At 38.2% G+C, this 14,568-nt stretch overlaps 1 protein-coding gene across 5 annotated transcripts in view; it reads right to left on the bottom strand.

The window, feature by feature from the left end:
- Window positions 1–14,568, bottom strand: part of EIF2AK4 (eukaryotic translation initiation factor 2 alpha kinase 4) — a 115,048-nt gene that overhangs the window by 93,996 nt on the left and 6,484 nt on the right. For 3 of the 5 annotated variants that reach the window (XM_019935275.3, XM_073800730.1, XM_019935274.3), the window contains exons 2-3: window positions 8,692–8,804; window positions 5,699–5,801 (exon numbers count right to left, since the gene is read on the bottom strand). In XM_019935275.3, the coding sequence (XP_019790834.1) occupies window positions 5,699–5,801; window positions 8,692–8,804 (216 nt within the window). Of the gene's footprint in view, window positions 1–5,698; window positions 5,802–6,757; window positions 7,177–7,222; window positions 7,378–8,691; window positions 8,805–14,568 lie in introns of those variants that run through there. The other 2 variants (XM_019935276.3, XM_033851439.2) reach the window with 2 other exon arrangements.

Genomic DNA, 14,568 nt, shown 5'->3' with positions numbered 1-14,568 from the left:
TTTGTAATAAAGCCAAAAAAGGCAGGGGGGTGGGGGGACAACAAAAGCAGAAATAAACAAGTGGGACTACATCAAATTAAAAAGTTTCTGCACAGCAAAGGAAACCATCAACAAATGAAAAGGTAACCTACAGAATGGGAGAAGATATTTGCAAATCATATAACTGATAAGGAGTCAATATTTAAATACATAAAGAATTCATACAACTCAGTAGCAAAAAAAAGAAACCAAACAATCTGGGACTTCCCTGGTGGTGCAGTGGTTAAGAGTCCGCCTGCCAGTGCAGGGGACATGAGTTCGATCCCTGGTCTGGGAAGATCCCACATTCCACATGCCATGGAGCAACTAAGCCCGTGCGCCACAACTACTGAGCCTGCACTCTAGAGTCCGCAAGCCACAACTACTAAGCCCGCATGCCACAACTACTGAGCCTGCGCTCTAGAGCCCGTGAGCCACAACTACTAAAGCCCGCGTGCCTAGAGCCCACACCCCGCAACAAAAGAAGCCACCACAGTGAGAAGCCCGAGCACCGCAAAGAGTAGCCCCCACTCACCACGACTAGAGAAAGCCCGCGTGCAGCAACAAAGGCGCAGCGCAGCCAAAAAGAAACAAAAAGAACAAAACAATAAACCCCCCCCAAACTCGCAAACAATCCAATTAAAAAATAGGCAGAGGAACACAACAGACATTTTTCCAAAAAAGACATACAAATGGCCAATAGGCATATGAAAAGATACTCGACATCACTAATCATCAGGGAAATGCTAATCAAAACCACAATGTGTCATCACCTCACACCTGTTAAAATGGCTATCATCAAAAAGACAGCAAATAACAAGTGTTGGCGAGGATGTGGAGAAAAGGGATCCCAGGTACACTCTTGGTGAGAATGTAAATTGGTGCAGCCACTACGGAAAACAGTATGTAGGTTCCTCAAAAACTTAAAAATAGAAATACCATATGATCCAGCAATCCCACTTCTGAGTATATATTTAAAGGAAATGAAAACAAAGGATCTTGAAGAGATATCTGTACTCCCATGTTACTGCAGCATTATTCACGATTGCCAAGCTAGGGAAACAACCTAAGTGTCAACGAATAAGTGAATAAAGAAGATGTGATACACACACACACCAGAATATTGTTGAGCCATGAAAAAGGACATCCTCCTGTTTGCAAGACACAGATGGACCTTGAGGCATTATGTTAAGTGAAACAAGTCAGACAAAGACAAATACTGCACGATACCACTTACAGGTGGAATATAAAAAAGCTGGACTCACAGAAACAAAGACTAAAAGTGCTGTTGTTTTAAGCTGCTACATTTTAGGAAAATTTGTTAGACGGTAATAGATAACTGAATTCGGACAGAACTGAATACTGAACACTTCCTTACTTGAACTTATAAACAAAGTAAAGTATTTACACATAATTATTCGTTTTTCAAAGTAGAACAGCTTTGTGGTATTTGTTGTCTCCACGGCCTAGGAGCCAGAGGTAGTAACTAGAGTGTTAGGGACCCCTAACTTTCAATTTTGGCTCAAGTTCCAAGAAAACATGTACTCTTGAGATATAATTTGGTGGTTTGATATTTTGGTTTTTCTACCTGTAAGACAGCATTGACATACATTAATTCATTTGTTAAATTTAAAAAGTATTAAACTAATATAAACAGAATAAAATATAATAACTTAAACAAAAAAGAAACAGAGACTAGAATGGTGGTTACCAGGGGCCAGGGGCGAGGGGGTGGGAGAAAAGGGGAGATATGTTGGTCAAAGAGTGCAAACTTCCAGTTATAAGATAAATAAGTTCTGGGGATCTAATGTACAGCATAGTGATTATACTTAATAACACTGCATTGTAAAAATAAAATAAAATACAGCAAAAAATTTTTCAAAAAAATCACAAATCATGAATCCAAGAAACCAGAGGATTCTGTAGCTGAATTTTCAATATAACTCCATATTATTTTTCAGCTAGACATTAGACTACACTAGAAATGACTTAAACTAGAAAGAACTTTGGAATAATTCCCAAGGCCTATTTTTTTGTCCAGACTGTGCTACAATCACTTTCTTTCTTTCTTTTTTTTAACACCTTTATTGGGAGTATAATTGCTTTACAGTGGTGTGTTAGTTTCTGCTTTATAACAAAGTGAATCAGTTATACATATACATAAATCCCCATATCTCCTCCCTCTTGGGTCTCCCTCCCACCCTCCCTATCCCACCCCTCTAGGTGGTCACAAAGCATCGAGCTGATCTCCCTGTGCTATGCGGCTGCTTCCCACTAGCTATCTATTTTACATTTGGTAGTGTATATATGTCCATGCCACTCTCTCACTTTGTCCCAGATTACCCTTCCCCCTCCCCGTGTCCTCAAGTCCATTCTCTACATCTGTGTCTTTATTCCTGTCCGGCCCCTAGGCTGTTCAGAACCTGTTTTTTGTTTTTAGATTCCATATATATGTGTTTGCATACGGTGTTTGTTTTTCTCTTTCTGACTTACTTCACTCTATATGCAGACTCTAGGTCCATCCACCTCACTACAAATATTTCAATTTCGTTTCTTTTTATGGCTCAGTAATATTCCATTGTATATATATGCCACATCTTCTTTATCCATTCACCTGTTGATGGACACTTAGGTGGCTTCCATGTCCTGGCTATTGTAAATAGAGCTGCAATGAACATTGTGGTACATGACTCTATGAATTATGGTTTTCTCAGGGTATATGCGCAGGGGATTGCTGGGTCGTATGGTAGTTCTATTTTTAGTTTTTTAAGGAACCTCCATACTGTTCTCCATAGTGGCTGTATCAATTTACACTGCCAACAACAGTGCAAGAGGGTTCCCTTTTCTCCACACCCTCTCCAGCATTTTTTTTTTTTTCCCAGCATTTTTTGATGATGGCCATTCTGACTGGTGTGAGGTGATACCTCATTGTGGTATTGATTTGCATTTCTCTAATGATAAGTCATGTTGAGCATCCTTCCATTTGTTTGTTGTCAGTCTGTATATCTTCTTTGGAGAAATGTCTACTCAGGTCTTCTGCCCATTTTGGGGTTGGGTTGTTTGTTTTTTTGATATTGAGCTGCATGTGCTGCTTGTCTGTTTTGGAGATTAGTCCTTTGTCAGTGGCTTCATTTGCAAATATTTTCTCCTATTCTGAGGGTTGTCTTTTCGTCTTGTTTAAGTTTTCTTTTGCTGTGCAAAAGCTTTTAAGTTTCATTAGGTCTCGTTTGTTTACTTTTGTTTTTATTTCCATTTCTCTAGGAGGTGGGTCAAAAAGGTGCTTGCTGTGATTTATGTCATAGTGTTCTGCCTATGTGTTCCTCTAAGAGTTTTATAGTATCTGGCCTTACATTTAGGTCTTTAATCCATTCTGAGTTTATTTTTGTATATGGTGTTAGGGAGTGTTCTAATTTCATTCTTTTACATGTAGCTGTCCAGTTTTCCCAGCACCACTTATTGAAGAGGCTGTCTTTTCTCCATTGTATATTCTTGTCTCCTTTATCAAAAATAAGGTGACCATATGTGCATGGGTTTATCTCTGGGCTTTCTATCCTGTTTCATTGGTCTATATTTCTGTTTTTGTGCCAGTACCATACTGTCTTGATTACTGTAGCTTTGTAGTAGAGTCTGAAGTCCGGGAGCCTGATTCCTCCAGCTGTTTTTCTTTCTCAAGATTGCTTTGGCTATTCAGGGTCTTTTGTTTCCATACAAATTGTGAAATTTTTTGTTCTAGTTCTGTGAAAAATGTCATTGGTAATTTGATAGGGATTGCACTGAATCTGTAGATTGCTTTGGATAGCAGAGTCATTTTCACAATGTTGATTCTTCCAATCCAAGAACATGGTATATCTCTCCATCTATTTGTATCATCTTTAATTTCTTTCATCAGTGCCTTATAGTTTTCTGCATACAGGTCTTTTGTCTCCTTAGGTAGGTTTATTCCTAGGTATTTTATTCTTTTTGTTGCAGTGGTAAATGGGAGTGTTTCCTTAACTTCTCTTTCAGATTTTTCATCATTAGTATATAGGAATGCAAGAGATTTCTGTGCATTAATTTTGTATCCTGCTACTCTACCAAATTCATTGATTAGCTCTAGTAGTTTTCTGGTAGCATCTTCAGGATTCTCTATGTATAGTATCATGTCATCTGCAAACAGCAACAGCTTTACTTCTTTTCTGATTTGGATCCCTTTTATTTCTTTTTCTTCTCTGACTGCTGTGGCTAAAACCTCCAAAACTATGTTGAATAATAATGGTGAGAATGGACAACCTTGTCTTGTTCCTGATCTTAGAGGAAATGGTGTCAGTTTTTCATACAATCACTTTTTTTTTAATTTTAGAATTTTATTTATTTTTTTATACAGCAGGTTCTTATTAGCTATCCATTTTATACATATTAGTGTATACATGTCAATCCCAATCTCCCAATTCATCACACCACCCCCACCCCCTGCCACTTTCCCCACTTGGTGTCCATACATTTGTTTTCTATATCTGTGTCTCCATTTCTGCCCTGCAAACTGGTTCATCTGTACCATTTTTCTAGGTTCCACATATATGCATTAATATACAATATTTGTTTTTCTCTTTCTGACTTACTTCACCCTGTATGACAGTCTCTAGATCCATCCACGTCTCTACAAATGACCCAATTTTGTTCCTTTTTATGGCTGAGTAATATTCCATTGTATATATGTACCACATCTTCTTTATCCATTTGTCTGTCGATGGGCATTTAGGTTGCTTCCATGACCTGGCTATCATACAGTCACTTTCTATACTACAACAATCACTGAAGTTCTTGGAAACGCAACTTAGATGGCTGTGACTCTATGTGTTATAGAATGCAAGTAAAAAACTGTCCAGGCACTTTCCTAGAGGCCCAGCATAGACATGGAGGCCTAGGGTTAGCCCTTACTTAGCTCTTCTCAATTTTTATAGAATGGGATAGTTAAGCATGAGCTACCTAGGCAAAAACACTGAGTGATCTTATACAAAAGTGAGGAAATAGATTATATTTAAGAGATAATAATACTCTCTGTAATTATACACACAGTATACACAGAGTTAATACACACAGTAATACTCTGCCCTAAGAAGTCACCTAGCGTAGCCCTCCAGAGAGAGTTCTGCCACCCAAGGGGGAGCTCATGTAGACTGTGATGTCACAGAATTAAAAAAGAATCAGTACTGAACTAGGTGTAAATGCTCAGGTATAAAAGGGACATTGATGGAGGAGAGTGTATTGTTAATTGTTGAGGAGGAAAACGGTCCTTCTGATATGAAAATTGGAGAGGTGGCAAAGTTTGGTGAGATATCACTTGTCTGCAAACATTTTCCAGCATAAAGGTTGAAGTCAAGATGAGGTCATGATGTCAGGTCCAAACTGTGCAAAAAGAGTGCCCAGGTTCATATAAAGTGCTTCCAGAAGAATTCTTAAGCAACAGTACTATCTATATATACTCCACAATTTGTAATTCATAAATACCATTAATTAAAAAAATACAAACAGCAATGTTCCCCTTTGTAGGTACCAATAAAACCCAAAACATCCTAGTGAAATTTAGATTTGAGGTGCAACGGGAAAGGCTTTAACCCAAAGAAAAGGCCAGAAGGCAAACACTGTTGAACATGACGAGATTTTTACCATCCGCTCATAATTCCAGTTTAACAAATCATACCTCGCCACAATGTTTTTTGGCCAGTTCTTCTAGGCGGGACTTTAACAAATTAACAGTTTCATTTGACAGACCTTTGGCATTCATTAATGCTATTTCAGGGACTCTGGAAAAGAAAAAAACAAAAAGGAGTTACTCTAGAAAGTACAGATTATTTGCATTAATATTTGCTAAGTTCCAAGCTCGGGGCCTGGGGATTTCATAAGGGCCTCATATGTGAATCTCTCTGTACCCCCAGCAACATTTCTTTTCATCTCAAAAGCATTTTAATTTTACCCCAGCAACTCTGTTGACACAGTACTCAGCATGGAGGCACCTGCAGCCTGTGGGGGCAGCAGTGGGCTGGCTAGTCGTCAGTGTGGGCAGTCGGGTGCCCTGATCCCCCAGAGGACCCGACATACATGATTGGGGCTCGATCAGGGGTCGCCCCAACTCCTCTGTGTGATTTCAGCTTTACAACCTGATTTAAATTTTTAGCATCAATTACTGTCTACTGCCTTTTAAAAAAATCGCTCCAGCTCTGTGTGTGATTCTAGCCTAGTAACTTCACTATGAGCTCCCTTGTATGGTAACGCTCCATCCTGGCTTGCCCCTCAATGTCAGTTTACTCAGACAGCTCACCTGCCAGAGTCCAGACGCTCTGTGCTCATCAGTGCACTCCAGCATAAAGCAGGACAAGAATACTAGGCGAGATGGAGCCACAGTGATCTATCTAGTATTCCCACAACATGCTGTGTCCCAGGCACTCATTCTGCTGTAAATGAGCTCACTTACTCATACATAAATCTAGTCATGCACACTCTGCAAACTCTGCTCTTCCAAGGATGCCTACCACACTCTCCTCTCCATCCCTATAGAGCGCAACTAAGAGTTAACACTTTCTACCCAAGGAAAGTACAACCAGCCCTTGGGGTTCTTTTATTTCCAACCAATACACATCTAATAACAACTCTGAGATTAAGTAGGCTTCATTTGAAGAGAAGATGATTCATCACTTCCCACCAAGCATTTCTGAGTAATGCATGGCGTTTTACCTTGGCGAAGCCTTTACTCTTCACTTACCTATGGACTCTCTCAATGCTTCAGTATGATAGATTGCTACAATCATCAATCTAGTTGGATAGATGGAAATCGGAGAGAGACTACTGAGTCTATGTGTGGTCCAGCCAATCCAGGACTCTCTCTCTCACAGTGGCATCAAGGACTATTCTGCAGAAAAGGAAAGTTTTCCTGCCCCGTATCATCTCAAAAGATAGGAATGTTTCCCCAAGTCAAGACTTACATAATTTTTTTTTAAAAAAAAATCAAGCAGTCATTATATAGCAATATTAACAAAATGGTGAAAAATTCAACTGCAACACTAATTAAACTTGCTTTAAAATTTCCAGTGTTCTCTTTATGCCTTTGCTACATAATTCATAATTTTATGTAGCTGATATTATCATGTTTACTTTTTAACTTTTTGTTAAGCATTTGCATGCTGTTTCTTAAATAATATTTTTACCAAGTAGACACATCAAGATTTACCTGACGAGTTCTCTAAAGTAGTGGTTCTCAACCAGGGGTGACTGTGCACCCCCCAGAGGACATCAGTCAATGTCAAGAGGGCAAAGAAGCTCTGCGCCCCTCCCCGCATTCCTTGCCTAAGCATCTCTTCCATCTGGCTGGTCCTGAGTTGTATCCTATATAATAAACCGGTAATAGTAAGTGAAGTGCCTTCCTGAGTTCTGTGAGCTGTTCTAGCAAATTATCGACCATGGGCATTATGGGAACCTGCAAATTTATAGCCAGTTGATCAGAAGTACTGGGACTTGCAACTGGCATCTGAAGTCTTGTTGTGGGACTGAGCCCCTAACCCAGCTATCAGTTTTAGTGTCAGAATTGAATTGAATTGTCTGGACACCCTGTTGGTGTCAGAAAAGACACCACCTATACAGTGTCAGGAAAACTAAAACCTAGAGAGGCACTGTCTTATTTTTCTTTGATAAAATTCATCACCCTTCAATTAATGCATAAATTAACTTTCTGAATACCTACTATATCTACTCTAGGCATAGAGGTTGGGCAAAAAGTGGGTTACTAACTTTGAGGAACTCAACTTGACCTATCTGTATTTTCACATTCTCTATCACCTCTTAAGATAACAAGTCCCATACATTTACCACCCACTGTGTAAGGCAGGACTTCCTTTTATTTGTCACATTCCTTCACTGGCTTCCTACACAACAAGCTCAAACCACAAAACATCATCCAGGCCAATCTGCTTTTCCACATGGAATGTCTGGGGAAAGGTTACATGGAATATGCATGGTACTTTGAAAAAAGAATACTCAAGTCCTGATAGCTAATGTTTTTCTTTTACAAGTGAATCTCAGCCAGAGGGAGTATCACCTTCAGTGGGAGTTTAGAAATACATGAGGTTTCCGGCTGTCTCACTGACTGGGGAACTCTCTTGGCATTAGTGGGTAGAGGCCAGTGATGTTACACGTCCTGCAGGCTGTGGGCGTGCCCAGCGAAAACTCGTTAGCAGTCCCCCCACAGAAACAGGGCAACTCTAAATAGTCCTTTACTCTAGGAAGTAAAGGTCCCATTGGCCTGGAAGGCTACTCTAAGTCCTAATGCCTATCATACTTTAAAACTAAGTCCACAAGGCTTTTATAGTCACTGCACCTTTATCTTTTTCTTCTAGATTGTTCCTCTTACTTGTTTATGAAGAGTTAAACAAACAAAAGTTAACATATCAGAGGAAACAAACATTAGTCAGGGAGCAAATATTACCATCCATAGAGACTACTAACTATAAGCTAACTTAACAGGAGACAGGTTTCATGACAATGTCTATTGCTGATGTAGTTTTGATGAAATGCAACTGATAGGAAATAAAATTTTAAATGGAATAGGGGCAGAAGGAGAAAACACCATTAAGTTCAAACTGTTCTTATGTTTTCAAAACAGAGAACTGAAATCACATCAAAGCTATTTCTAAATGTACTCACACATCTGGATAGGTGGGTGGGCATTTCACTCTCAAATCCACTTTCACATATACTTCTTCACCAGTCAAGCCCTGAGGGTACAGAACTAAATTGATTTCAGGAGGCTCTTTGACCTAAAAGAGAAAAAGAAAATCTTTTTTTCTCTAGAGAGCCAATCATTAAAGATTAAGATAAAAATTATTAATATTTTAGCCAAAGTTCTACTTTTTAAATATTACACATAATTTTATTTTATATAAGTGTTGGTCACATTTTCCTAAAGCATGGTTTAAAAACAAAACCTGGAGGGCAGGCAGCAGAAGCAAGAAGAATGACAATCCTGCAGCCTGTGGAACAAAACCCACATTCACAGAAAGACAGACAAGATGAAAAGGCAGAGGGCTATGTACCAGATGAAGGAACAAGATAAAACCCCAGAAAAACAACTAAATGAAGTGGAGATAGGCAACCTTCCAGAAAAAGAATTCAGAATAATGATAGTGAACATGATCCAGGACCTCGGAAAAAGAATGGAGGCAAAGATCGAGAAGATGCAAGAAATGTTTAACAAACACCTAGACAAATTAAAGAACAAACAAACAGAGATGAATACAATAACTGAAATGAAAACTACACTAGAAGGAATCAACAGCAGAATAACTGAGGCAGAAAAATGGATAAGTGACCTGGAAGACAGAATGGTGGAATTCACTGCTGCACAACAGAATAAAGAAAAAAGAATGAAAAGAAATGAAGACAGCCTAAGAGACCTCTGGGACAACATTAAACGCAACAACATTCACATTATAGGGGTGCCAGAAGGAGAAGAGAGAGAGAAAGGACCCGAGAAAATATTTGAAGAGATTATAGTTGAAAACTTCCCTAACATGGGAAAGGAAATAGCCACCCAAGTCCAGGAAGAGCAGTGAGTCCCATACAGCATAAATCCAAGGAGAAACACACTGAGACACATAGTAATGAAATTGGCAAAAATTAAAGACAAAGAAAAATTATTGAAAGCAGCAAGGGAAAAACGACAAATAACATAAAAGGGAACTCCCATAAGGTTAACAGCTGATTTCTCAGCAGAAACTCCACAAGCCAGAAGGAAGTGGCATGATATATTTAAAGTGATGAAAGGGAAGAACCTACAACCAAGATTACTCTACCCGGCAAGGATCACATTCAGATTCGATGGAGAAATCAAAAGCTTTACAGACAAGCAAAAGCTAAGATGATTCAGCACCACCAAACCAGCTCTACAACAAATGCTAAAGGAATTTCTCTAAGTGGGAGAAGAAAAAGACCTACAAAAGCAAACCAAAAACAATTAAGAAAATGGTAATAGGAACATACATATCAATAATTACCTTAAACGTAAATGGATTAAATGCTCCAACCAAAAGACACAGGCTTGCTGAATGGATACAAAAACAAGACCCATATATATGCTGTCTATAAGAGACACACTTCAGACTTAGGGACACATACAGAATGAAAGTGAGGGGATGGAAAAAGGTATTCTATCCCCTGAAGTAGCTATACTCATAACACATAAAATAGACTTTAAAATAAAGAATGTCACAAGAGACAAGGAAGGACACTACATAATGATCAAGAGATCAATCCAAGAAGAAGATATAACAATTATAAATATATATGCACCCAACAGAGAAGTACCTCAATACATAAGGCAACTGCTAACAGCTATAAAAGAGGAAATCGACAGTAACACAATAATAGTGGGGGACTTTAACACCTCACTTACACCAATGGACAGCTCATCCAAAATGAAAATAAATAAGGAAACACAAGCTTTAAATGACAAAATATACCAGATAGATTTAATTGATACTTATAGGACATTGCATCTAAAAACAGCAGACTACACTTTCTTCTCAAGTGCGCACAGAACATTCTCCAGGACAGATCACATCTTGGGTCACGAATCAAGCCTCAGTAAATTTAAGAAAATTGAAATCATATCAAGAATCTTTTCTGACCACAACGCTATGAGACTAGAAATGAATTACAGGGAAAAAAACGTAAAAAACACAAACACATGGAGGCTAAGCAATATATTACTAAATAACCAAGAGATCACTGAAGAAATCAAAGGGGAAATCAAAAAACACCTAGAGATAAATGATAATGAAAACACAATGATCCAAAACCTATGGGATGCAGCAAAAGCAGTTCTAAGTCTATAGCTATACAAGCCCACCTCAAGAAACAAGAAAAATCTCAAATAAACAATCTAACCTTACACCTAAATAAACTAGAGAAAGAAGAACAAACAAAACTCAAAGTTAGCAGAAGGAAAGAAATCATAAAGTTCAAAGCAGAAATAAATGAAATAGAAACAAAGAAAACAATAGCAAAGATCAATAAAACTAAAAGCTGGTTCTTTGAGAAGATAAACAAAATTGATAAACCATTAGCCAGACTCATCACTAAAAAGTGGGAGAGGACTCAAATCAATAACATTAGAAATGAAAAAGGAGAAGTTACAACAGACACCGCAGAAATACAAAGCATCCTAAGAGACTACTACAAGCAACTCTATGTAATTAAATTGAAGTAATGAAATTGAAACTGTGATTAAAAATCTTCCAACAAACAAAAGTCCAGGAGCAGATGGCTTCACAGGTGAAGTCTATCGAACATTTAGAGAAGAGCTAACACCCATCCTTCTCAAACTCTTCCAACAATTGCAGATGAAGGAACACTCCCAAGCTCATTCTATGAGGCCACCATCACTCTGATACCAAAACCAGACAAAGATACTACAAAAAAAGAAAATTACAGACCAATATCACTGATGAATATAGATTCAAAAATCCTTAACAAAATACTAGCAAACAGAATCCAACAACACATTAAAAAGATCATACACCATGATCAAGTGGGATTTATCCCAGGGATGAAAGGATTCTTCAATATATGCAAATCAATCAATGTGATACACCATATTAACAAACTGAAGAAGAAAAACCATATGATCACTCAGTAGATGCAGAAAAACGTTTCTGACAAAATTCAACACCCATTTATGATAAAAAGTCTCCAGAAAGTGGGCATAGAGGGAAACTATCTCAACATAATAAAGGCCATATACGAGAAACCCACAGCAAACACCATTCTCAACAGTGAAAAACTGAAAGCATTTCCTCTAAGATCAGGAACAAGAGAAGGATGTCCACTCTCACCACTATTATTCAACATAGTTTTGGAAGTCCTAGACACGGCAATCAGAGAAGAAAAATAAATAAAAGGAATACAAATTGGAAAAGAAGAAGTAAAACTGTCACTGTTTGCAGATGACATGATACTATACATAGAGAATCCTAAAGATGCTACCATAAAACTACTAGAGCTAATCAATGAATCTGGTACAGTTGCAGGATACAAAATTAATGCACAGAAATCTTGCATTCCTATATACTAATGATGAAAAATCTGAAAGAGAAATTAAGGAAACACTCCCATTTACCACTGCAACAAAAAGAATAAAATACCTAGGAATAAACTTACCTAGGGAGACAAAAGACCTGTATGTAGAAAACTATAAGACACTGATGAAAGAAATTAAAGATGATACAAATAGATGGAGAGATATACCATGTTCTTGGATTGGAAGAATCAACATTGTAAAAATGACTCTACTACCCAAAGCAATCTACAGATTCAGTGCAATCCCTATCAAATTACCAATGACATTTTTCACAGAACTAGAACAAAAAATTTCACAATTTGCATGGAAACACAAAAGACCCTGAATAGCCAAAGCAATCTTGAGAAAGAAAAACAGCTGAAGGAATCAGGCTCCCGGACTTCAGACTCTACTAAAAAGCTACAGTAATCAAGACAGTATGGTACTGGCACAAAAACAGAAATATAGATCAATGAAACAGGATAGAAAGCCCAGAGATAAACCCATGCACATATGGTCACCTTATTTTTGATAAAGGAGACAAGAATATACAATGGAGAAAAGACAGCCTCTTCAATAAGTGGTGCTGGGAAAACTGGACAGCTACATGTAAAAGAATGAAATTAGAATAGTCCCTAACACCATACACAAAAATAAACTCAAAATGGATTAGAGACCTAAATGTAAGACCAGACACTATAAAACTCTTAGAGGAACACATAGGCAGAACACTCTATGACATAAATCACAGCAAGATCTTTTTTGATCTACCTCCTAGAGTAATGGAAATAAAAACAAAAATAAACAAATGGGACCTAATGAATCTTAAAAGCTTTAGCACAGCAAAGGAAACCATAAACAAGACAAAAAGACAACCCTCAGAATGGGAGAAAATATTTGCAAATGAAGCAACTTACAAAGGATTAATCTCCAAAATTTACTAGCAGCTCATGAGCTCAATATCAAAAAAACAAACAACCCAATCCAAAAATGGGCAGAAGACCTAAACAGACATTTCTCCAAAGAAGGTATACAGATTGCCAAGAAACACATGAAAGAATGCTCAACATCATTAATCATTAGAGAAATGCAAATCAAAACTACAATGAGATATCATCTCAGACCGGTCAGAATGGCCATCATGAAAAAATCTACAAACAATAAATGCTGGAGAGGGTGTGGGGAAAAGGGAAGAACCCTCTTGCACTGTTGGTGGGAATGTAAACTGATACAGCCACTATGGAGAACAGTATGGAGGTTCCTTAAAAAACTAAAAATAGAACTACCATATGACCCAGCAATCCCACTACTGAGCATATACCCAGAGAATACCATAATTCAAAAAGACACATGCACCACAATGTTCACTCCAGCTCTATTTACAATAGCCAGGTCAAGGAGGCAACCTAAAATGCCCATCGACAGATGAATGGATAAAGAAGATGTGGTACATATACACAATGGAATATTACTCAGCCATAAAAAGGAATGAAATTGGGTCATTTGTAGAGATGTGGATGGATCTAGAGACTGTCATACAGAGTGAAGTAAGTCAGAAAGAGAAAAACAAATATCGTATCTTAACGCATATATGTGGAACCTAACAAAATGGTACAGATGAACCAGTTTGCAGGGCAGAAATAGAGACACAGATGTAGAGAACAAACGTATGGACACCAAGGGGGGAATGTGGCGGGGAGTGGTGGTGGTGGTGGGATGAATTGGGAGATTGGGATTGACATGTATACACTGATGTGTATAAAATGGATGACTAGTAAGAACCTGCTGTATAAAAAAATAAATAAAATTCCAAAAACCCCGAAAACCTCCAAGACAGAGTACATATTCCTTTTCAAAGTTTCTAAGGTGACCTGAAATGTCCCAAGTAGCCTCCATTCATTCAAATGTCACTGAGCGCTGATGACCTTCTGAGTGCTGCCCTAGAGACTGAGAGTTCAGAGGCAAATCTACACAGACACGAACCCAACTAGCTGGCACAGAGTAGAAGACAAATGAATGCTTTCAAAAAGTGATGAGTGCTGTAAAGAAGACAAAGCCAAGTCATGGAACATAGTGATGGAGGAGGAGAAGGTACGCAGACAGGCAGGTCAGGGGAGGCCTCTTGAGCAGGGGATACTTCGAATATTGAGATAAGTGAAAATCTTGACATGAAGAAATCTGATAGCTCTTCTAAAATTGTGTATGCTTTCAACCAACTGCTTTTCACCAAATACTCCATTCTTCTTTATTTATGTATGCTTTTTCCAAAAAGGATTTGAGACAGTTTATATTATCTATATATCATGAGAAAGGGGAGGCTGAGGGAGCATATACACATATGGTCCAGACACTTGACCAACTTTGAGAGGTAGGTGCAACCTCCTTTGTACAGACATTTTACAGACAAGGTGGCTCAGGCTCAGACTTTCAGTTTCTTGCCCACCAACACACAGCAACAAATCTGG

Source organism: Tursiops truncatus, chromosome 2 (genome assembly GCF_011762595.2).
Source record: "Tursiops truncatus isolate mTurTru1 chromosome 2, mTurTru1.mat.Y, whole genome shotgun sequence".
NCBI classification, from domain to species: domain Eukaryota; kingdom Metazoa; phylum Chordata; class Mammalia; order Artiodactyla; family Delphinidae; genus Tursiops; species Tursiops truncatus.
The sequence above is the reverse complement of the archived record's forward strand: the minus strand, read 5'-3'. Positions and strand labels throughout refer to the sequence as shown.